At 41.8% G+C, this 25,047-nt stretch overlaps 1 protein-coding gene across 1 annotated transcript in view; it reads left to right on the top strand.

The window, feature by feature from the left end:
• Positions 1 to 25,047, top strand: part of FHOD3 (formin homology 2 domain containing 3) — a 432,873-nt gene that overhangs the window by 140,839 nt on the left and 266,987 nt on the right. The window contains 2 exon segments of the mRNA XM_017873931.1: positions 8,247 to 8,314; positions 18,641 to 18,746. Of these exon segments, the coding sequence (XP_017729420.1) occupies positions 8,247 to 8,314; positions 18,641 to 18,746 (174 nt within the window).

Below are 25,047 nucleotides of genomic sequence, written 5' to 3'. Positions count from 1 at the left end.
AATACATGATTGCAACTATTAAAGGGACATAGTTCATTTTAAAAGGCGAAAAACATGGCAAGAAAGGATAGAGGGGCAGTTCCAAAGACTTCCACAAATAATGTTCTGATTACACTTTCTTGTCGTTACCACAGATAGGCTTCTAATTGCATTTACTCAAAGGCTAATGCTACCCAAATGATTATACCGCAGGCAGATTTAATTTGGAAGTGGTGGGAGAATAAATGCACATATTTCTTCATTTATTTATTGGCCAAATGCAAACTGTACTTAACCTAAAAGTAAGGGATGTATAATCAGCCTGCTCCCAGCTTCTCCCCAGCTGCTGGAATCAGCAGTCAGCACTACTTCTTCCCCAGGACCTTCAGCAGCCTTAGCTCTCATTGGCTACTGGCCACCCCTTGGGGCTGTGCTGGGGGGACCTCTTTGCACACCTCCCACCTGGCAGTCCCAGAGCTTCAGGAGAAAGGCAAATCTTAATGACTCCAGTTTGATCTCAGCTCCACATTTCTGCTTTGAGTTTTACAGTTAAACTTTTTTTTTTTTTTGAGAAAGAAATACAATTTCTGCTGGTAGAAGATGATCCAGTAGGCATTTCACTATGTCAGACATCATGCCCAAACCAGCAACTTTGATGTGACAGCCCTGTCACCTCTGCTGTGTCGCCAAGGCTGGAGCACAGTGGCATGATCATGGCTCACTGCAGCCTTGACTGCCTGAGTTCAAGCAGTCCTCCCACTCAGCCTCCTGAGTAGCTGGGGCTATAGGCGCGAGCCACCACATCTGGCTAATTTTTGTATTTTTTTTTTTTTTTTTTTTTTTGGTAGAGGCAGGATTTTGCCAGGTTGCTCAGTCGAGTCTCAGATTTCTTGGCTCAAGTGATCTGCTGGCCCTGGCCTCGCTAAGTGCTGGGATTACAGGTGTGAGCCACTGTGCCCGGCCTTTTTATGCTTTTTTGACATTCACCAGGAAGGGACCCACGTGTAATCTCTTGGTTGCTCAGGCACCTCTTTTTCCTTGATGCTGTGATTTAGAGCTCTCCAGCTGAGTCTGGGATGGCAGGAACCATCTGTTCCCCTGCAGCCTCCCCTGATTGGAGCCATACCACCCTCACTGACATGTGATCATGGCCAAGGTGAGCAAAGAGGAGTAAGGAGAATCTCTGTAAGCTCATGGGAAAAGTTTGAGATTCACATATAGGTGAAGCCTCTGCAGCTGCCCCCCTGCTGGCTTAGGGTAGTCTCCAGCCCCCTTCTGCACCACATGTGGAATCTACTTCATTTTGCTTTGCCTGATTTTCAGGCAGTGGGCACACTTGAATTCCTTTCCGTGAGATTCAGGAGCTGTTAGGACAGTCTATACAGTGTATTGCATGTAGCTGGAGGGTCAGTGGACCTGCAACTAGCCTGTGCCAACCACAGATTGAAGTCATATGTGCACATGCATCTGCATACACACAGACACACATACCCATGTGGAAGACACACACAGCGAGCACAGCCTGCAGTGTAGAGAACTGGATTGCAGAACTAGGGAGCATGACATCTGTCAGTCATCCTACCTCGAGGAATCCTTGCACACACTTGCATAACCCAGACTGAAAATACCTGAATCCACATAGACAGGCTGCTTCTACAAAAGTGGTGATTGGAGTTCCATAGGATATGGATCCAAGAGTGATGTAAAGAATATCCTTGGGAATTTGGCAGGCCAGGTACCGTTCCTGGGTGAGCCCTTCACATTCTAATCTCAGCTGAAGGAGAGGCCTGCACAGCCTTGGTGAAGTTTCTGTGTGGTGAAACTTGGATGCAACACAAATGGAATGCTTGGTTTCTTGAACTTGGAATGTTACCCAGCAGATAAAACTCCAGACAACACCTCCCATGGCATTGTTAGTCCTGCAGCAAGGAACCCAGGACTGAGTTGTGGGAGGAAGTGCTTCTCCTTTGGCCTGTGTGGGCCTCTCTTGAACCACATCAAAGGGCTGTCATATCAAAGTTGCTGGTTTGGGCATGATGTCTGACATAGTGAAATGTCTGCTGGATTCTCTTCTACCAGCAGAAATTGTACCTTTTGTAAAATGACAAATTATATGTCATTTACAAACATCCTTGCATCTTAATCCTTCCTAAGTCTCTAGGTAGACTGAGGTGTCTCTTAAAATGTATGTTATGAATCAACAGAGTAAGATAGGTTAGGCAGAGAGGCTGTTGGGTACCGCTGTTTTAAACATAACAGGCAACTTTGAGTTTCAATAAAGCACTATGATTTCATTTTACACCACAGTATTGTTCTTTGTAGAGAGAGAATGTATTATGGAATTGTCTTTCCAAAGACGATACTCCAGAGTAATATTCCTTTAAATAAATATTTTGTTATTTTTATTTCATAATGATGACTCTAGTATTGCTCTCATGTGATATAAAGACTAATGAATAGCATTTGTTAAAATATTGAATGCTTATAAATATCAAAGGTTTGCAGTAGCTCAGGAGAAGGTATCTGTTAAAAAAATGAAATATCACTGCCAGCCATTTGTATGAAGGATTAAAAAAAGTTACAGTGTAACAGACGCCACATGGTAGGATTTCTAATCCAGACCTTGTCTGGTGCTTTGTACCATAGGGAATTAAAAGGAAAAGCATTTTAAGGAACATTTCAGCCAAAATAGATAATATTTTCATATAGATTAACTGTTCTTTTGAGCTTCAATTTTGAAAAACAAAACTACATTAACATTTGTGAATCTCTAAAGTCTGTAGTGAGAATTCTCTTGCTTCAAACAACAAAATCATTATTTGGGAACAGTACTATTTTCTTACTCAGTTTTCTTTGAAATAGACAGTATAAACAAATGACTGTAAAGGGTTTGTTTTGAAAATTAAAGATATTTGGAATGAAGAGTACTTACTCCTCAATTAGAAATTATAGTTTATTTTAATTAAATGACACTTGGCAAAAAAGAGGAGGGGTTTTTGGCACCACTGGGAGATATCTTTGGCATTTGTAGAAGAATGCTTTTTATCAAAGAGTTTGAGATGACATCAGAACCTCCATGAGGTCTTTAGTTCTAGTGCCACTGAAGAGTAAGTTGGGATGTCATAGAGGTTAAAAATGCAGTGAATGCACAGCAATTAGAAGACAATGGTCAGATTGCATATAAGCCAGATGCAAGTATGACTATAAGAAATTCTACATAGATAGGTTACAAATAAAAGGATGGAAAAAGATACACCATTCATTAACCCAAGACGGCCATATTCATATCAGAAAAGTAGACTTTAAAACAAGGAATATTGACAGGGATGAAGAGAGAGATTACATAGCAATAAAAGGTCAATACACCAAGAAGCCACAACAATCCCAAATGTAAGCATACCTAACAATAGAACTTCAAAGCACCTAAAGCAGGAACTCATACAGATGAAACAGGAAATATGCAAATCCACTATAATAGTTGGAGACTTCAACTCTCCTTTCACACTATCTATGGAACAAGTAAATGGAAAGTCTGTAAGAATATAGAAGACCTGGACACCACTATTATTAAATTTGATCTAGTGGATATTTGATATTTATAGAACAGCCACTCAATAACAGCAGAATACATGTTCTTTTAAAGTGTACATGAGACATTCACCAGGATAAGCCATATTCTGGGCCATAAAATAAGCCTTAATAAATCTAAAAGATTTGATAAAGTATATGTTCTGACCACAAAGAAATTAAATTAGAAATTAATAACAGAAAGATATCTGGAACATCTCTAAATATTTGGAAACTATACACTTTAATAAATCATGGGTCAAAAAAAATCACAAGGTTAAGTTATTCCCCTCTGAATTCAATGTTAATAAAATTTTCAAATAAAGGAAAATGAAAACACAATATATCAAAATTTACAGGAAGCAGCTGAAGCAGTACTTAGAGATGAACTTGTAGCACTAAATGCTTCTATTAGAAACAAGACAGGTCTCAAATCATTTAAATTTCTACCTGAAGAAGCTAGAAGAACAAACTAAACTCAAAGCAACCAGAAGAAAGAAAATAATGAAATAGAAATCAGAAGAACAGTAGGAAAAAACCTCGAATGAAATCAATAGCTGAGACTTGAAAAAGGCTAATATAAAATTGATAGATTTCTAGTCAGACTGATCGAGTAAAATAAAAGACACAAATTACCAATTTCAGGTATAAAAGAACATTGCTACAGTTAATAAAAGGATGAGAGAGTATATGAACAATTTATGCCCATACATTTATTTATTTATTTATTTATTTTGAGCAATAAAGTAAAGAATTTTATTGGTAGTGTATTAGAACCCAAATTATAAAATGAATTTTCATAAATCCATACTAATATAAACACATAAATTGAGATGGGAAAGAATAAACAAATCTCACATGCAGAAGAATTCCAAATAAATTATGTAGTCACTCGAACCTCAAGGAGATGAAACAGAATCCCCTATTCCTTAACTATGAGCTTTTCCTTCCAAAGAAAGCCTACTAAGAGGAAGAAAAAGAATAACTTTAGAAAAACCTGACAAGCACTACCTTAGCCAGGTGATCAAGACCAGCATTTACAGTGGTAAGTCATGTTGATAGTATTCATTTTGTGGTATGACATGATTAAAATGGCCCTTTATTTCCGTGGTCTTTCTCTCAAATCCAATAACCCCAATCTACTCATGAGAAAAGCTCAGACAAATCCCAACTGAGGCACATTTTACAAAATACCTAAGCAATACTCCTCATAACTGTCAAGATAATCAAAAACAAGGAAACTCTGAGAAACTGTCACAACCAAGAGGCAGCTAAGATGTCATGACCACTGAATGTAAAGTGATATGCTAGATGTAAATGCCCATACATTTAACAACTTAAATGGACAAATTCCTTGAAAGACACAAATTAACAAACTTTATTGAAGAAGAAAGAGATAATCAGAATAGCCCTATATTAATGAAGAAATTGAATAAATAACACTAGGTCTATACAAATCCTTTCTGAAAGCAGAAGGGGAGGGAGTACTCTCAGCTCACGAGATTAGCACTGTCTCAATGTCAACACCACTGTAAGAAAAACTATAAACCAGTGTTTCTTATGACTGTAAATGCGGAAATCTTCAACAAAATATTAGCAGTCATTCTCAGCTGATTTTTTTCTACTAATATTTAATTTGTATTTTAAAAACTGATTATTTTGACTACAGCACCAAGTAGTAAAACCTTAACGATCAGAACACAACTAATGATGATCTTCATTTAGATGAATCAGAAATGATAATATGTCACTAGTAACTAAAGGAGACTTTAACTGTGATATTTTGAGTCTACTTATGACATATTTCTTCTTGTCATCTGCTGACAAGTAAGAAGGTCTCATGCGAGCCTGTTGCTGTTTGTTTTGTTTTGTTTTGTTTTGTTTTTGTTTTGAGACAGGTTCTTGCCCTGTCACCTAGGCTGGAGTGCAGTGATGTGATCTCAGCTCACTGCAATCCCCACCTCCCACATTCACGAGATTCTCCCATCTCAGCTTCCCAAGGAGCTGGGATTACAGGCCTGTGCCACCATGCCTGGCTAATTTTTGTATTTTTAATAGAGACAGGGTTTCACCATGTTGGCCAGACTGGTCTTGAACTCCTGACCTTAAGTGATCCGCCTGCCTCGGCCTCCCAAAGTGCTGGGATCACAGGCCTGAGCCACAGTGCCTGGCAGCCTATTGCCTTAAGAGTTACCTGGAATTGACTCTTTTCTACTGATGTTCCTCCTGGATAGGATCAATGTGGTCCACTTCTTTGGTGGTGTATATGGCCCATGCTTTCACTTGATAGTTTTATTCTTATTTATTAGAAGTAGTATTGGCAAAAAACAAAGTCTGTTTCTCTGGGATTTGGGGATTCTCAGATGTTAGCTGTGAAAGCTGGAAGAAGTGAGATCTCCCCAGAGACCAGTGTTCTACTCCAGGCGTGATGCAGTGGGAAACTTACTCTATTTATTACTCATATGTTGAGGCCACACAAACTCTTCAGAGGTCAGCCTGAGAGTCACCAGGGCCTTGTTTCTTAGAATGAGAGATGAATGAGATGTTCAGATTGGGGATGGTTGATTCCTCTGGAGCTTTCTATCCTCCTACTTTTTAGGAAGGTGATGCATTTTTCTCTTAATCAGAACTCATAATTAGCAAGTGTTTGTGGGCTGCATATTGTGTTTAGAGGTGGTAGATTCCATAGTGGTCAAACAACAGGAATCTTTGGAGTCACATACCACCCCCCAGACTCCCACCCCACAGCATCTTGCCCCTGCCACTTAGCAGCAATATGTATTAAGTTGTGAGTTTGGAGGAGCCTGGACTGTCCCAGGATGTAAGAGAAAACCACAGTGTCTGTAATACAGCAAAGGAAGGGGCTGTGTGACCGAGGGCTTGGCAGACCATGCAAAGGATTTTGGATTTCTTTCTGGCTGCAGTGGGCAGCCACTGAAGAGTTTAAACGGGGAAGTGATGTTATCAAGTGGGAGTGTCCACAGGACCCTTGTGTTCTTTGCCAGAAGGCAATATGTCTGGTAGGGAGGCCTTTGAAGAAATGACTGCCAAGCAAACACTGAACTTTACCTAACTGTGTCCTTTCAAATCTCTCTCAGATGGGGGCCTATCCACTTCCTGGGCCACTGTGAAAAATCAGCATATCCTTTCTGTCACTAGATGTCTGCAAATTCTTGTGGGGCCATTTATTCCATGCCACTTGCACAAGAGGGGAATGTGGCTCTGTCCTGTATCCCTTTAGGCTAGAATTGAAGCCCAAGGTGGTTGGCCAACAACGTGACATTGCTTTGAATGCTTTTATTCTATCTAAGCATTTTAAATGGTATTTTGCATTCCACTCCATAATATACATGCTTAATTTAACACAGAACCCATTTTCCTTTAATATTCTCTGTTCCCATTTTACAGATGGAGAATCCAAGGCTTAGAGACGTAAAGTGTTTTTGTTCAAGGTCACATAGCTAGTAAGTGGTGATACCAGGTTTGGAATGCAGGCAGTCTGATTACTCAACCTTTGCTCCTGATAATTCCATTCTTCGCTGTGGTATCCTAGTGCCTAGAACTGTGCCCAGCAGGTGCTCAGTAAACCTGCATTGTGTGATTCTATTGGAAAAGTCTGGCACTGGGGGCTAGGAATGCAACCTTATGCACACCTGAGCTACCTGGATCAGGTTCAAGTGTGGGTGCTGGGAGGCTGAGCAGGATCTGTGCTCCCTGGTGTCCTATATACCAGAGCAGGACTCCCTCCTGTGTGTCTTCAGCACCTTGCAGCACCCTCACTCTGACCAGCTAGTAATTGTGGCATACTAGTCTGTCTCTCCAGCTGTGTGGTGACCTCTGGAGGGTGGGCCCTGTGTTTAGCTCACCTCCTTCTTCATGAGGCCTGGTCTAACTCGTATATTTGAAATGTGACTGCTCAACAGTGGGCTTATGGAAGTCAGCCCAAATCTTCAGCCGGAGAATTCTAAGACTGGGATCTTTCATCTGCCTTGCTCGTGGCCAGGACCATCCTTGAACATGAGTGAGAACTCAGGCCCAGGCAGAGCTAAGGCTGGCTTCCTGCCCAGAGGCCCTCATGCACCTAGAAGGAGCCAGCTAGTCCATAGAGCTACCATGCTGCCCTTGGGTCTCCCGTGCTGCCTAGGGAACTCTAGGACTTGAGGAGTGCTCAAGGCAGCCAGCACACCCTAGAAACAGGAGATGCAGAAAGCATCGGGGTGCAGGGCCTGTAAGGCAAGGGAGGCATGAGGTAGAAGGATGGATTCTGTTCCAGCTGCATGGATTTTTCTGGGTATAGTTGGCCATCAAATGGAAATAGTCTATAAACTGGAAAATAGAATCTGCAAACAGCTGGAAATAGAGATCTGGAGAGAGGAAGGATGGAAGATGAGGGTGAAAATTCTAGGTGATAGTTGTCAGTGATAGCCAGAGTGGATTTCTACCTGTTTGAGAGGGAATAGGCAAAAGGGCGGGCCCAAAATCTGTCCCATCCACACATTCTTTCGTGCCACCTGTCCCACACCAGGTATGTATATGCAACATTCTCCTTATGGTTGGGGATAAGGTCTGTATCCTGAGTGAAATGAATTGGCTTTCATTACCTTTCCAGGGGTAGTTTTGTTATCATTCATATCTTCTCTGTGTTTTCACTGTCAATTGAGTCAGTTTAATTAATTTATATGTTATATTCTTTATTTCAGAAAAACTATACAACTCCAGTGGACGAGATTTGAGAAGGGCCCTTTTCTCCCTGAAGCAGATATTTCAGGTAAATAGGAAAAAAGATAAGTACTTACCTGTTTTTACATTGCTGTGAAATTAGATACAGGCAAGCTTCTACCTGTACTTATTATGAAAAGGAAGGACAAATTTAGATTGCAATGTTTGTCTTTAGATTACAATATAAATTAGGTCATAATATCAGTTGATAATTTTTATCATGTCAAATATTTCAAACATAAGTAAAAGTAAAGGCAACTTTATCACATATTTTCCATATTTACTTCTAGTTGTTTTTTTTTTTCATTATTTAAGTTCTGGGGTACATGTACAGAATGTGCAGGTTTGTTACACAGGTATACATGTGCCACGGTGGTTTGCTGCACCCATCAACCCATCATCTACATTAGGTATTTCTCCTAATGCTATCCCTCCCCTAGACTCCCACCCACTGACAAGCCCTGGTGTGTGATGTTCCCCTCCCTGTGTCCATGTGTTCTCATTGTTCAGCTCTCACTTACGAGTGAAGAACATGTTGGTGTTTGTTTTCTCTTCCTGCTGTTGCTGAGAAGTTGATGTTTCCAGCTTGCATCCTGTCGCCTGCAAGGACGATGACGTTTTTTTTATGACTGCATAGTGTTCCATGGCGTTATATGGCAACATTTCTCTTATCCAGCGTCTATCATTGATGGCATCTTGATGGTTCACAAGTCTTTGCCCCATTGTGAATAGTGCTGCAGTAAACCATATGTGTGCAAAGCCGTATTCGAGGTACAACTGAAGACTTGTGTTCTGCTCCCCCATCCTAACCAACCTCTTTCCACCCTACCCCCACATGCATGTTTTCTAATGGTAAATGTTAACCAACAATATGTGATATTCTTTTGTATGAACTGTATACATATGTGATCATGTTGCATATATCCTACTTCTGCTTACTGAGAATGGGATAGGTATAGGCATAGCTGATGTAGCTCTGATTGAGGATTGCATTGGATGAATAAAACACAAGTTGTTTTGTTCATTCTTCTATTGGCAGATGGTTTGGTTAATGTCCAGTGTTCTGCTGTTATAAACCATGCTATTGTGGCTATGCCCCTTTGTGTACCTGTGCAAATCTGTCTTGGATTCCATAGTATCCTTGCCTCCTAAGCCTTCCCTCCATTCCTCCCCTGAGAAAGTCACCAGCATAATGAAGAAGACTAGGACAGGTGTGCAGACAATATCCAAGATGATCAGCCGTGTGAGGGCAGGGTCAGGAGATGGATTCGCGGAGAAGATGGCCTTTGCATTGAGCTTGCGTCTCAGGAGATGGATTCGTGGAGAAGATGGCCTTTGCATTGAGCTTGCATCTGTCTAGGTTCATTGTTTTCCTTCTGTTAGGATTTTGGATTCTAGTTTACATTCTACTTCTTTTCAGTTCCCATCTCATCTACATCCTTAAAAGATTATCATTGTCAGTGATAGTTGTCAGTGAGAGCCAGAGTGGATTTCTACCTGTTTGAGAGGGAATAGGCAAAAGGACAGGCCACATATCTGTCCCATCCACACATTCTTGTCACATTCTTATTTCACTGTGTTCAGTCATACCACAGAGTCCCTTCTGTGTGTTGACATTTCTGGAGACAAGTCCTCTTTGTTTTCTTCCAACAGCCATGGGTTTGAACCTGGTGCACCCTTGCTTCACCACACTGCATACCTCAGAAATGCCTCGGGGTTTAGAGGTCTGCCTTGGTTCACTCCTGGAAAATTGCAGCATCTGTTCATGATGCTGTGTGTGTTTGGTCCTCCCTAACTCAGTCCATTCTTAGCTTCCCACCAGAGGGAGTTACTGTCTTCTTGGTTCCATGCTGCCTTCTGGGTTACATCTGAATTTCTCAGCATAACATGGAAGTCCTTCTTGATCTGGCCTCTGCTGCCCACCTTTCTGTCCTTGGCTACAACCTGAATTCCTCCTGAAGTTGTACTCCAAAAGTAAGGCATGCCCTTTCTGTTCTACACCTTCACCCTGGACCTACAACTTGTTGATTGATTGATTGAGATGGAGTCTTGCTCTGTCACCCAGGCTGGAGTAAAATGGTGTGATGTTGGCTTATTGCAACCTCAACTTCCCAGATTCAAGTGATTCTCCTGCCCCAGCCTCCTGAATAATTGGGATTACAGGCATCTACCACCACGCTTGGCTAATGTGTATATTTTTAGTAGAGATGGAGTTTCACCATATTGGCCAGGCTGGTCTCAAACTCCTGACCTCAGGTGGTTCACCCACCTAGGCCTCCCAAAGTGTTGCGATTATAGGTGTGATCCACCACACCTGGCCTGGACCTACAACTTCTATCCCAGAATGTTTTGCTACCCCACACCCACTCTATATGTTTCTCAGTTTTCCTTCTGATATCTTCCTGCTAGGGATGCCCTCTCAGGGATGCCCTCTCAGAATGATCACTCACCCTAGTTAGGGTTCCACCAAATACCATTAAAAGTATCCTGTGCTTACCTGTTGTACAGGTTGAGATCCTAATTTGAAAATCCATTAGAAATGCTCCAAAATTTGAAAAATTTTGAGTCCTGACATGATGCCACAAGCAGAAGATTTCACACTTGATCTCATGTGACGGTCACAGTCAAAGTGCAGGCTCACAACACACGATTTATTCAGCATTCCCAAGGGAAAAAGACCTTCCCGCCAGCTTTCAGCTGTGATATATATTTTCTACCCATGCCCAGATTCCTCCATGCAAGCATGCCCACAAAGGGCAATAACATGGCATGTGTGAAGGCTGGACACACCAATGGGAGGTTCCCCACAATGCCCACATGGTCCAAGACGTATATGCATTACTCATTGTGTATGTTTGCTTATTCTGTGCTCTGTGGTATAAAGGTATTGTTGAAAATGTCCAAAAGGCATGCAGATACCTCCTTGGGTAACAGTGATAAAAACGAGAAGTCATATCTGTTTATCTATAACACGGAGTGAAGCTGTTGGAGAAACTGGGCAGTGGTGTAAGTGTGAACTGTCTTACAGAAGGTTATGGTGTTAGAATGATCACCATAGATGACCTGAAGAAACAGAAGGATAAACTGTTGAAGTTCTGTGGGAAAAGCAATGAGCAGAAGTTACTGAAAAATAGGAGAACATTGCATGAAGCTAAAAGTGAAGATCTCAGTCGTGTATAGAGTGGATCCATCATTGATGCAGTGAACACATGCCACTTAATGGTATGCTGATCACATAACAAGCAAAGATCTATCATAAACTGAAAATGGAAGGGAGCTGCATATTTCCAACAGGCTGATTGAAGAAATTTAAGAAAAGACACAACATTAAATTTTTAAAGATTCGTGATGATAAAGCTCTGCTGACCACAAAGCTGTGGAGAAATTCATTGACAAGTTTGCCAGGGTCACTGCTGATGAAAATTTGATGCCAGAACATGTCTATAATGTGAATGAAAAAACATTACTGTTTGTGGTTACAGGCCCTGAAAGACACTGCCTAGAGCTGAGGAGATAGCTCCTATGGGAATTACGGGTGCCAAGGACAGAATAACCATGCTGGGCTGTGCTAATGTCGCAGGCACACATAAATGAAATTTTGCTGTGCTAAGCAAATGCATCCTCACTGTTTCAAAGGAATGCATTTCTTACCATTTCATTATTATGCTAACAAAAAGCCATGGATCACTATATCATCTTTTCTGATTAGTTTCATAAACATTTTGTACCAGGGACTTATGCTCACTTCAGGGAAGCTGGACTAGATGATGATGGCAAAATTTTGTTTTCCTTGACTGTTCTGCTCATCTTCCAGCTGAAATTCTCAAAAAAATAATGATTGTGCCATGTACTTTCCCTCAAATGTAATTTCATTAATTTAGGATATTCTTAGATCAATGAGGAATCAATTCTTAGATCCATTAATAAAGAATATTCTTAGATCAATGAGGAATACATGTTAAAAACACTTTTTTTGAACAGCGTGCTAGCAGCACTGAAGTTTTCAAAAGCAGTTTAGCATGAAGGATGTTTAGCATGAAGGATATACTGCTGCCAACACTGGAAACACAGTGACTAAAGACACAGCTGTGCATGCCTGGCACAACCTCTAACCTGTGACTGTGTTTAGTGATGATGGTGAACAAGTGGTGACTTTGAAGGATTCTGTATGTCAAGTGAGAAGAAAATGATATCTGACCTCCTTATAAATACAAAAATTGTTTGCATGTTTATCTTCAGAGTCCATCAGTGAGCTGGAAGAAGTGGATATTGAAGTTTTTAACATTGATGAAGAGGCCCCAGTTGTTCATTCGTGAACTAATGGTGAATTGAAATAGCTAAAATGTTTCTGAATCAAGGTGATCTTGTGTAAATGATGATGAAGATCACACTGTAGAATAAGTGCCTAGAGATGACATGGCAAAAATATGTGATGGGCTTACTGAAGTGTAGATCAGTGCGCATTCAAAACAGAACATGTTTTGAAGAAATCATGTTAGTTTATAAAAGCAAATATTTCTAAGACAAAAACTCTTGTTAATGAGGCAGATGATTGTGGAGAAAACATTTTTAAAAGCCCATCCAGAAGAATGCCTCCTCATCCCTAGAGGACCCACTTCTTGTCCCTCAACTACTTTTGATGTTTATTCTCACCCCCCAAAATAAAATATAGTGTATAGTAGCCTTTTAATCAAAACACAACGTTGTAGGGGGAGACTGTAGCAGATGAGACAGGCATTCTGGTGATTCCACTGTACTACTTAGTTATCCGGAACATGTTATGTTTTTTCGTTGTATAAGTGGCATGTCATCTTTTTTCCCCTTAAGTACTTACGTGTGAATAAGTGTAAGAAAATGGTTGCATATTGGTACCATATAAATTCAGAGTCAGGAATGGTGGTGATGCCAAACTAGCACAGATCACCCATGTGGGTGGCTAAGATAGTGACACCTTTGCTTTCTCATGGTTCAGTATTCACACAAACTTTGTTTCAAGCACAAAATTATTTAAACTATTGTACAAAATTAACTTATGCTATATGTAAACCTGTATGAAACCTAAATGAATCTCATGTTCAGACTTGGGTTCCATCCTCAAGATATGTCATTATGTACATGTAAATGTTCTCTGAAACACTGCTGGTCCCAGACATTTTGGATAAGGGATACTCAAACTGTATAGAACTTAAGATACTTCAGAGCGCTTGTCTTGAGTCTGGTAGTCTGTGAGCTCACTGGGGTTCATCGCCACGCCTTTTGTGCCTAGCATAGTATCTGGTACCACTTAAACTATAAATGAATGGACTGGGTAACTTGAATTGTCTTCTAGCAGATGTCTCTGTCTTCAGTCTTTCCTGTCTCTAATTTCTGTGCTAACTAATTAATTTCCCAAAACTCCACTTCAGAGTATCCACGTGTGTCTTCCTGATACATAGCTGAACACCACAAAACTTCACCCTCCATTATGATCCCCAACTGCAGTTGGGCTAGACTGTTTCCATGCCACCAGAGGGCCATGCTCACAGCACTCCTCCACTTTCCTCATTTAGTCTATCAGCCTGCCTCTTGTCTCCATTCTTCAGCTTTGACTTCTCTCACACCTGATAGAGAGCTGGTGGCAGAGCCACACAGCTAATAGCTATTCCAAATGACTTAAAAACACTGTAATTTGTTCAGTGCTAGTTAGATATACCCTAAGAACAAAAAGAACCACCAAAAAATCCACAACCACAACAAAACTGTTTACAGTAATCCTATTGGTGATGATGGTGTTGATATTACTATTCTGAGACTGATGTGTGTGTGAGATTCTAATTGTCATTCTATGCATTCTTAAACATTAGGATTCTTAAGTTTAACAACTCTGTGTTCCTGATTTTAATTGGAAATATCAGAATGAACCTATGTATATTATCTTAAGCAAATAATAATTTTTTTTAAAAAAAGCTAGAAGCAATAATTCATTAGCAAAAAGTACCACTAGCAATGAGATTGTGGTCTGAAACACCAAAAGGAACCAGAACAACTTGGAGAAGTGGCTGATTCTAAGTCTGGAGTAGGAAATGTAATAAAATAAACTAATTTGGAACATCTTATACAGAGAGAAAGAAAGCTATCAAATAGTCTAGGATTATTTCCGAAAGAACCCAGAAGCAAGTTGAAGGGTCTCCCACTGGCTGGCCAAAGATGGGACAGTGAGCATCAATAAGGGTGATAATTACACTGGATCAAAACACACTAAGTTTGTATTAATGAGTTCATAATGATGCTACAAAATAACAATGGATTGACCAAAAAAAAAAAAAAAAAAAAAAAAAGACCCAGGTGAAAGATGCTAGTGAACTAGCTTACTATTTGGCAGATGAATTAAGTTTTAGTATCTCACATTTATTTTGCCTTGTCACTTATGGATTTTAGGATGATCGAATAGTTGAGGGGAAGTCTTTTTTGTAGAAATATTCTACCTAATAAGCAAGAGGGAGTAACAGAATGAGAATATTACCACCCTTCAGCCCCTAATGAATGATTTAATGGATCTATGTGGTGAGCCCCAAGAGCTGCTGACATGATGAGCATGAGATTCAGCCAGGTATTACGTGCCTCCCAATGGAAATACAAACTACCATCAATGATGTGGTCAAGCCAAACAAATCACCTCTGGATCTGCATGCCTGTATATGCAATAAACTATTTGTAAATGATCCAAGACAGAGGCACACGTTAAACCATACCACAGGGGTGTAACCAACAAAATCCGGACTGTGGGCTACTCTACAGGACAAATGATCCAGTTTCTTCAACACACAAATTCTAGTGGGAAAGAAAAAAACTCATTGAATTAAAAAATGTTCAAGAGTCATATCAACTAACTGCCATGTATGAGTCTTACTTGGATCCTAATAAAACTGTGAAAAACAGTATTTATGCAAAAAGAAATTAGCCAGGCATGGTGGCAAGTGCCTGTAGTCCCAGCTACTCGGGAGGCTGAGGCAGGAGAATGGCATGAACCAGGGAGGCAGAGCTTCCTGTGAGCAGAGATCGCGCCACTGCACTCCAGCCTGGGCCACAGAGCGAGACTCTGTCTCAAAAAAAAAAAAAAAAAAAAGAAAAGAACAATATTTATGAGACAGTTGGATATGTGGCCACTGACCAGACATTTCATAATGAAAAGTATATTTTATTGTGAGTACATATTTTTAAGAAGAGTTCCTGTAGTTTAGAGATACATATTGGAATGTTTATGGATTAAATGATGTGATGTATGGGACTCACTTCAGATTAATGTGGCAGGGGAAGGGGTAGGATGATCAATGAAACAGGGTTGGTGTGCGTTGATTGGCACCTGGAGTTCACGAGATTATTCTGTTGTCTTTTGTATATGTTTAAAGTTCTCTCAATTGAAAACATTAAAAAATAAACATGCTTGGACTCTTGTAGATCCTTTCAACCAAGTTTACTCTGTAGTGTTTGTTCTCTGAATTCCAGGACCATCATTAAACAAATATTTTTGAACAGCCTCGTTGGCACCGTGTAGGCAAGGAAGAAGTTGCTTGTTACTAGAAGTTTATAGTCTGTTTGGAAGACCACACACGGGTGCACAAAACAGCACTCGACCACAGGGCAGCGATGCATGGGGGGATTAACTGGATTACATAGGCAGCGGTGCTGTCTGAGCATGGATCACCACCTTCCATACCCGTGGGTCGGTGTCTCCATCATCTCTTGTGTTTTCTAGGTGTGGACGTTCTTTTCCAAACTAGATTGTAAGTGTCTGAAAAGCAGAGGCATTGGTCATCTCTTTGGGTTGAATATTCCTTGACCAATAGGCATTTAAAAAATGATCACAGTTTAATATATGACATTACAGAAAATTCTGAAATGCAGCAATAAGCACCTATCAGTGTTAACATTTTGATTTCACTCTATTCTGAAACCAGTGTTTTGAAAGTCATTTCTTAATGCTCATATATTTTAGGATATATGTGTAAAATCTAGCACATTGCCAATTTGGAAGATTTTTCCCAAATTAATTATCAATAAATTTCTCTTTCCTGAGTGCCTTATCTACATATGTGCATACATTTCAGTTCTGAATGATTTTTATAAACACTGTCTCGCCTGTCCAGTGTTTTTTCCAAGTGCCTTTGCCAGACAGTCAATTCTCTGGTATATTAATATTAGTGATTAGCTTGAGTGGTTTCTTGAGAGCTTGTTCTCACTTTTTCACCATGAAGTCATGTGTGAATCTAGTCTTAGTTAAAGTAATAAACATTTGTTACGTGCTTGGAAAAACTTTCTGACTAGACATGAGCTCATCTAAATGTTCACTTTTCACATATGCTGGTGGAAAAGGATATGGATGGAGAGAGAATTATTTTTTATTTCCTTTATACATATGAGCGTAAAGTAATTTTCCAAAAACTCATGATATTGTCCCATTTTCTTTCTTCCAAAGCCATGATTATCTTGAAGTCTGAGTTAACACAGCTGTCTTTCATTACGTTCAGGGCGCAGGCATCACTCACCCACCCTTCCCCCCAAGTCAGCTCTGACCCTGAAGAGCTCTTTTCTGGGTCAAAGGGAACCTTTGCTGAGCCTGCCCACATTTACCTGGTCCCCCATCCATATAATTGGAGAATGCCATAAAAATCAAAATAAGGGGCTGATTTCATGTAGGAACAGGAGAATTATGCCGGTTCATCTACATTTTCTCTTTTGGTTGCTGGCTTTTCCTCTAATAATAACCTTTCATTATTCCATTAAGCTTTCTACCATTTACATCACTGAGGTTTTTTATTTTTGCTCTGTTGTGATCATTTAAGATGAATGTTTCAGCTTTATCCTAGATGCCTTTGAGACAAGGCACTGTCCAATTGAGGAAATCTCCCAGTCTCAATTGAGGAAAACAATGGTGGAAAGATCTCTCTCAGAGAGCTTGGTACTACGAAAAAATGACTGGGCTTGGATCTGGCTGAATGGAGTTAAGTGATCTTGCCCACATCTTTTTTTTTTCTTTTTGCCTCTCCTAAGTCTTAGTGTCTTTATCTGTAAAGAAAAGCTAGCATTAAATCAGTGGTTCTTGAATAGGCAACCCTTGAGGATTTCCTAGGGAATTTAATAGCAGAGCCTGGGCCCCACCCCAGAAATTTGGATTAAATCCATCTGGGTAAGGTCCTGCTTTCTAGTCCTTCTTAAAGCTCTCCAGATGATTCTAATGTGAGAACCGTCTGAGCTCTTCAGAATCACCTGCTTCTGAGCTTGAGAAACAGGGCCTTCCTGTGGAGATTCCTAATCAGGAGGGCAGGAGTGGGGCCTAACAAGTTCCCAGGTGGTGCGCTTGCTGCCAGTCTCTGTTGGCTGATAGGTCTGGAGACTTCTGTCTGAGAACCACTGGATGAGATGACCCATGAGGTTTCTTTCATGTCATGCCTTCTGTGATCAGGTCTGCAAGCCGGCCAAGGCGGTCCTTTCGAGGGATGGCATGGTTGCTGCAGGTTAATGGCCAATCCTGCACCCTGCTTCCATGCTTGTCCTGCAGGCAGTACAACTACTGGAGGTTGGATAAACTGCTTTCCATGGTTCTCAGCCCTTGCAAGAGCCTTTTCTGTAACTGCTGTCCCAGGGACTGTCTTTGGAATACAGGAGTGGCTTTGAGTTCCTCACCTGATAGTCTTTGCTGCAATCAAATGTTTCCTGTAGTTAAAAACCAGCAAGCTTCACATGGCCAGACCCTTGGGACCCATGGAAGAGTACAGCCTGGTGTTTCTTTAGGAGTGAAAAACAAGACACCATATTTCTGGCAGTGAGGAGATTCATTTGCCTTATCTTTTATTTATTTATTTATTTATTTTTTTTGAGACGGAGTCTCGCTCTGTCACCCAGGCTGGAGTGCAGTGGCGGATCTCAGCTCACTGCAAGCTCCGCCTCCCGGGTTCACGCCATTCTCCTGCCTCAGCCTTCTGAGTAGCTGGGACTACAGATGCCCACCACCTCGCCCGGCTAGTTTTTTGTATTTTTTTTTAGTAGAGACGGGGTTTCACTGTGTTAGCCAGGATGGTCTCGATCTCCTGACCTCGTGATCCGCCCGTCTCGGCCTCCCAAAGTGCTGGGATTACAGGCTTGAGCCACCGTGCCTGGCCTGCCTTATCTTTATTAGATTGCCCAGAAGGCAATAACTGGTCTTTGGCAAAGGACAATGTGAGGACTGGTTGTAAAATTCTTTTGGCAACAGTTGAGATGCTTCATTTGAATAGAGTAGAGCAATCTGTAGGGGCCATTCTGGCTTTAAAGGCTTGTACATACTTTTAGCAGCACAGCTGGGATGGAAGGTGGACAGGGACAATATTTAAAGTATTTTTTTTTTCTTTCCTGCCAGGATGACAAGGATTTGGTACATGAATTTGTAGTGGCTGAAGGTCTGACATGTTTGATCAAGGTGGGAGCTGAGGCTGATCAGAACTATCAGAACTACATCTTAAGGGGTAAGTCATGACTGGGCATGCAGCAGCTGCCCCAGCTGCAGGGGGGATCTGGGTTCACCTTCAGGACTTAACTACTGAGAGCTTTACACCCTATGGCAAAAAACATCTGCATCAGGTTTTATCAGTTCCTAGTAATTAGTGACTGTGCTAATTTTTACTGACTTTCACCTGGAGTTATTTTGCCAGCTTATTAGGAAAACTACCACTCACTGGGTTCTTTATAATGTCTCTTATTTGTCGAGGAAGGAGACATACTAAATGGGCTTGGGTAAAGCCTGCATCTTAGCAGAAAGCCACCCCAAACCAAAGGGGGCAATTTATTTCTTGGGAAAAAATTTTTTCTCCCAATTTGAATTATCACCTGGGGCTCTTGTCAAAGTGCGTATTTCTCACCTTGTCTTCCTGTTTCTGATTCGATAGTTTTGAGTGGGTCCGGGATTTGCCTTTTAGAGAGCGATTCTGATTTCATTTATAAAGCGATGCGAATTAGAGTTTGAAGCGCTAATTCCTGTTCCAGTTTATAAAGTTAATGGTATTTTATAGTCATAGGTTTTTTTTTTTGTGCACCTTCATGTAAATAATTTCATTTGATCCTGTAAAAAAAAAAAAAAAAAACACCTGTGCATAGGCAGAGACAGAATGATTAGGTTAAACTGTATGAAACTGCTGCTATCAACAGTTTTGACTTACAAAAGAATTTTGTATGCCTCACTATTATCTACATTTTCCAGTTGAAAAAAAATTGAAACTCAAAGTCAAGCTTTTTACCTAATAAAGCCAATTCGCATAGTGCGCCAGGCAGCAGCTGTGCCCAGGCACTGAGGCATGTCAGGCTGGTCAGGGTTCTGCCATCCCCTCTATATCTATGCCTGTGACCCCACAGACTGCATGTTCAGCGCTCATAGGAGAAAATAAAGCTGCCAAACCTTCCTTTCTTTTCTTCTTGGGTAAAGAAAGAATGAAAATCATACATGAAAAGTGTGATTTGATATCAGATGTCCGTGTTTGAAGTTGAGTGAGACCAGCAAACTGACACAGTCATCTCAGCTGTTTTATTTTGCCCTGAGAATGCTTCCTTATCGTCTGTGGCATTTTTCAGCCAATCAGAGCTCTCAGTCCGTCCCTCTTTCCCCTCTTCTGTAGAGCCACTGCAATGAAAAGCAACAGAGAGAACGTAGGGCTCATTAAAAATAATAATAATAATAATAAGGTTGTCTTTTCAAGTCAGTGTTGTTTTTGTTCATTTTGATAAATGGCAAATGTGTGTGAGAGTTCCTGAGCCTCTCACTTGGCTGACCCATGGTGTGTGTGCAGCAGTGTTTGTGGGGCTGTGGAGTTGGCTCTTTTTGTTCACCTTTAGTCTTTTCCTGGGCTTGTAGCAGATCCTCCAAGTTATCAGTAGATATGCTTTTTTGCTGAACTTTTTTTTTTTTTTTTTAGACGGAGTCTTGCTCTGTCACCCAGGCTGGAGTACAGTGGCGCGATCTCAGCTCACTGCAAGCTCCGCCTCCCGGGTTCATGCGATTCTCCTGCCTCAGCCTCCAGAGTAGCTGGGACTACAGGCACCCGCCACCACGCCCGGCTAGTTTACGCCTGGCTGATTTTTTTGTATTTTTAGTAGAGATGGGGTTTCGCCATGTTAGCCAGGATGGTCTCGATCTCCTGACCTCATGATCTGCCTGCTTCGGCCTCCCAAAGTGGTGAGATTACAGGAGTGAGCCACTGTGCCTGGCCTCTATTCTTAATAATATAAACATTTATATCAAAGCTGTTGTGCTATGTTGCATCCAAACGCAGCTGTCTGTGTGTCTAAAGAGATGAGTGCAGGCCTGGATTCTCACCCTTGTGTGTCTCTTCACTTTGGTCTAATACCTAGACAGGAGGAAGGTGCAGAGATAAGGGTGGGAGAGCTTCCTCTAGTTTATTTTCCAGGTATAATATGGATGCCCATATGCTGAACCACATGTAATTACCAAATTCTGAATAGTGGGTCCACAACCGACAATATATTTTTTGTTCATGTTTAAAGTGTACATCATTTTAACTTTACCAAAAAATAAGTTATGCTCAACACACAAACACACCTCTAGAGAGCTAATGTTACAACCATCTTCATGTTTATCCCCATTCTCCTGACCCTTACCTAGGAGCGTATTTGTGTGTTTCTATCGCGTGATCATCAGTACGAGAGTTTACATCCAAGCCCAGGCAAGGGGGCCAGCTCTGCCCTCTGTGGTCAGAACTCACCCATTCTTTAGACCTCACGTGTATTAGAACTGGATTACATGACCCCCTGTAGTTGCAGGGGAAGCTGGCAAAATGAGTGTCTTCCTAGACTGCACAGGGTAAGCAACAAAGAGAAAGATGTGGGCTTGAGGGTTATGAGTCCCAGCCACATAGAGGGAGTTCGGAAAGAAAATTCAGCACAGCTGAGAAAGCCTTCTCTGGTGAGCAACAGTGAGGCCCCTCCCACCAGCGGCCTGCAGGCTGTTGAGGGAATCCTTGTGCATGTGCAGGTTAAACACAGGTCCTGGTGGTGAGGGGTGTGAATTGTACTTGCTGGCAATGAAAGATGGTGTTGATACAGGGAACTTCATCCACATCCTCTACGTTAGTAAATATTTACCATGAAGCTTGCAGCCGTTTATTTTATTTATTTATTTATTTTTGAGACAGAGTCTCGCTCTGTCACCCAGGTTGGAGTGCAGTGGAGCCATCTCGGCTCACTAGAAGCTCCACCTCCCAGGTTCACGCCATTCTCCTGCCTCAGCCTCCTGAGTAGCTGGGACTACAGGTGCCTGCCACCATGCCTGGCTAATTTGTTTTGTATTTTTAGTAGAGATGGGGTTTCACTGTATTAGCCAGGATGGTCTTGATTTCCTGACCTTGTGATCCACCCCCCTCAGCCTCACAAAGTGCTGGGATTACAGGCGTGAGCCACCACGCCTGGCCACAGCCGTTTATTTTGCAGGGTTCTGACCTGAATCAGAAAGGTGCCAGAGGTAATTCCTGAATGTTTAAGTCTCAGAACACCCACTCGTGACCGGTAGAGAGCCCCGTCAACCACCTGCTACTGTTTTCCAGCTTTTCTGCCTGTCCTATGAAATGCCAGGAAGGTGAGGTCGTAGCTGCAGACAGCTCTTCCAAAAATGTGAGGAGACCCTATATTTCCATTGCCGCCACCAAAGCCTTGCCTGCCTATTTTCCTTTCCAATAGTGTCCCTTTACTGGCGACCAGAAGGCTCCCCATGCGTTATCTGAACGATGAGCACTCCACTCAGGCTACTGCAAGACATCCTTCTTTCCACAGAACAGAGGTGCCTTTGCATGCCTACGTCTCAGAAGACTTGGTCACCAGGGCACTGTGCCCACTTGTCACCACATTTTGATGTATCTGACCAAAGCCCATACCGGGAAAGTAACTTCTGAGGGATGGAAATGACACATTTCTTGCAATGTGACATTTGCATTTTCCTACAGGGAAGCTGTGATTTTTCCCTAGCTCATACATGGAGTCACTCCTTTGTGACTTTGAACAATTTCTCATGTAGGCTTTTTTTTAAGGTTATGATAACTGCTGGCAGCCACTTGATGTTCACAATCAAGAACAACCTTTGAATTGCCTCTTTATTTGTACACCCATGTTTTAACCATGTTGTCTTGGGTGAGGACTGGTGAGGACAGATGCAGATCACAAGAAGAGGCTGGGAAAAGTTTTGCAGTTATTTCATTCACAGTTCCCTGAGGAGAAGACATGGCACCCACGCAGGGCCACTCAGGAAGCACAGAGGTCGGCCATGAGGTGGAGGGAGAGGCGGACTGTGGGCAAACATCTGCATTGTGGCTTCCAAGGGACAGGCAGGTCGGCTGAGGATTGGCCCCGAGGCTCAGGGTGGCCCTGGAGTGGCGAGGGCCTGTGTATAGTGGTCCAGGTGTGATACCCCAGTGTGAGAAAAGGTTGGGTGTAGACTTAATGTGCTGCTGGAGAAGGCGAACTGGCTGGTCTCTAGCCAGGGCCTCAAAACTGGGTTAAGCTGGATACCATGGCACATGCCTGTCATCTCAGCTACTTGGAGGCTGAGGCTGGAGGATCACTTGAGCCTAGGAATTTGCAGTTATAGTGAGCTATGATTGCACCACTGCACTCCAATCTGATTAACAGAGCAAGACCCTGTTTTAAAAAAGCTGTGTCAAGATAGCATTTTTAAAAATGATATTGCAAACCATAAGGTGGGTTAATTGTCCAGTGTCTCGAGAAGTGTGCCCTCATGAAGCCACCTCAGGAGCTCTGCTCTGTGTGGCTACATAGGAGTCCTACAGCCCCAGGAGAAACCAAAGCATGTGGAGAATCCAGGACTTTCCCGGATCTGCTTTTAGAACTCTTTATTTATCCTAATTTGCATACACAGCCCCCTGTCAGCATTTTTTTTTAAGGCCCGGGAATCCGCTGCTTTCCTTTAAGGATGTGTCTGCTAAGAGGCAGAGATAGGTTTAGTTACAGTGTAGGCAAGTGCTGTCCAAAGCTGTGAGCCAGCTGCTGGGAAGAGGTCTTAACTGTACAACATGGAGGAATAATATTTATCTCACTTATTATTCCTGGATGGTTGTAGCTAACAATCTAAAGTTTTTTGGGATAGCCAGTATTTAATTTAAGTCTACTGTGGAATTTTGTACCTCATAATAATTCTTATGGAAGGAAGACCTAGAGTGGTATATTCCTGGGAACTTAAACTTTCTGCACACGTTACTGAGCCTTCTCTATGGGCCATGCACCATGTCAGGCCCTGGGGTTGTGACGATGAAACCAAGATATACACTGTCTTGAAGCAGGTCCCTGTGGGGTCCCCTGCATGGCATGTTTTATATGCTGAGTTGCATGTGTCTTGTATGTTTGGAAATTGCACATATGTGATATGCTTTGGAGGAGAAAAGAGAGAGAGAAGTAGAAACGGTAAGACCAGCTGCCCTTTCTGGCTGTAACTCAAGAGAAACTACCTGTTCGGGCTAGCTTTACATGGAGAAATTTAATTTGGTCATTTCATCTAAACCAAAATACCAGTTAATCATAAAACACCTCAGTCGGTATCAGTTATTTTAAAAGCTGGATAAGATCTTAAAACTCATTTAACTCAACCTTTTCATTTTAGAAGAAAATTGCAGATATATTTTGTTTGCACTCATACATTTTGAAATGTTTTAATGGTTGTCAACATTTAAAATTGGGAGATTTGATATTTTTTTAAAATCCAGATTTCAGGTTTCTTTGGAAAAACTGTCCCAGAGTTGACTATATTCCATTATGGGAAAAAATCCCCAAATGCCATGCATATTAGGGGATCCCTTAATGAGAATCAGGATGTATGGTCAGATGGTGTTTGTTGGCATTGATGCTACCGAAATGGAAATATCATAGATAGCATGGAAAGAGATTTTATGATGTAAGAAGGCAGTGGCACAAAATGATCACGTGGTAATTAAACTAACGTCCTCCATGTCAGAAAAACTGAAGTTAATATGTTGGCACTTTACAAAATGCCAAAAAGAAGAGGAGAGGTTGGGTTCAGACTATAGGGAAGGCACCAAACTAGCCCCAAGGTGAGGAAACAGGAGCAAAGGGGAAGAGTTTCTTGCTTCCTGAACTAAGGTTAGGTCCTTGGCTACTGTATTTTCCACTGAACAGCCCAGCCTGACTCTCCGCAACCTCATGACACTGTTGCTGTGTCCCACGCAGCTGGCTTGGAGGAAGCTCTTTCCTGTCTCCTGCCAGCAGGGTTTTCTGCTTTGGTTCTGGACTTCAGAGATTATCATGGTAGCTGCACAGCTAGGCTTTGATGTGGATGACCCAGGAGTCCTGGAGGTGTCTTCAGCTCCAGGTGGGTTGAGGCCGGTGTTGAGAATGGAATCCTTCCTCATTTGATGTCTCTCCTCTTGCCGAGTGGTGCGACACGACTATTTCCAATAAAAAAATCAATGTGGCATGAGCAGACTGGCAGCCCGTGGGGCTAAATGGAACCTGTGGGTGTTTTGTGTGCCCTATTTAACAGGTTTAAAGATTTTGAATTATGAACTTTTAAAAATTGGGAGATATGACATAAAAATACAGCTTTTCTTTGAAATACTAGCTTTTCTTGAAATACTGAAAACTTAAGCCAACCCAGGGCCTGTGGGATGTGAACTGGGGAGGGCTGGAGAAGCTGGCCCTTGCAGCAGAAAGATGCAATCACTATGTAGTGTTTGCTTTTTCTTCCTCCTGTAGTTGTTGAAACCTCTGCTTTAGGTGTCTTGGGGCCCTGGCTGGGTC

This window comes from Rhinopithecus bieti, unplaced genomic scaffold, assembly GCF_001698545.2.
Source record: "Rhinopithecus bieti isolate Rb0 unplaced genomic scaffold, ASM169854v2 scaffold_5260, whole genome shotgun sequence".
Taxonomy (NCBI): Eukaryota; Metazoa; Chordata; class Mammalia; order Primates; family Cercopithecidae; genus Rhinopithecus; species Rhinopithecus bieti.
Note: the sequence above shows the minus strand (reverse complement) of the source record. Positions and strands in the feature narration are given on the sequence as shown.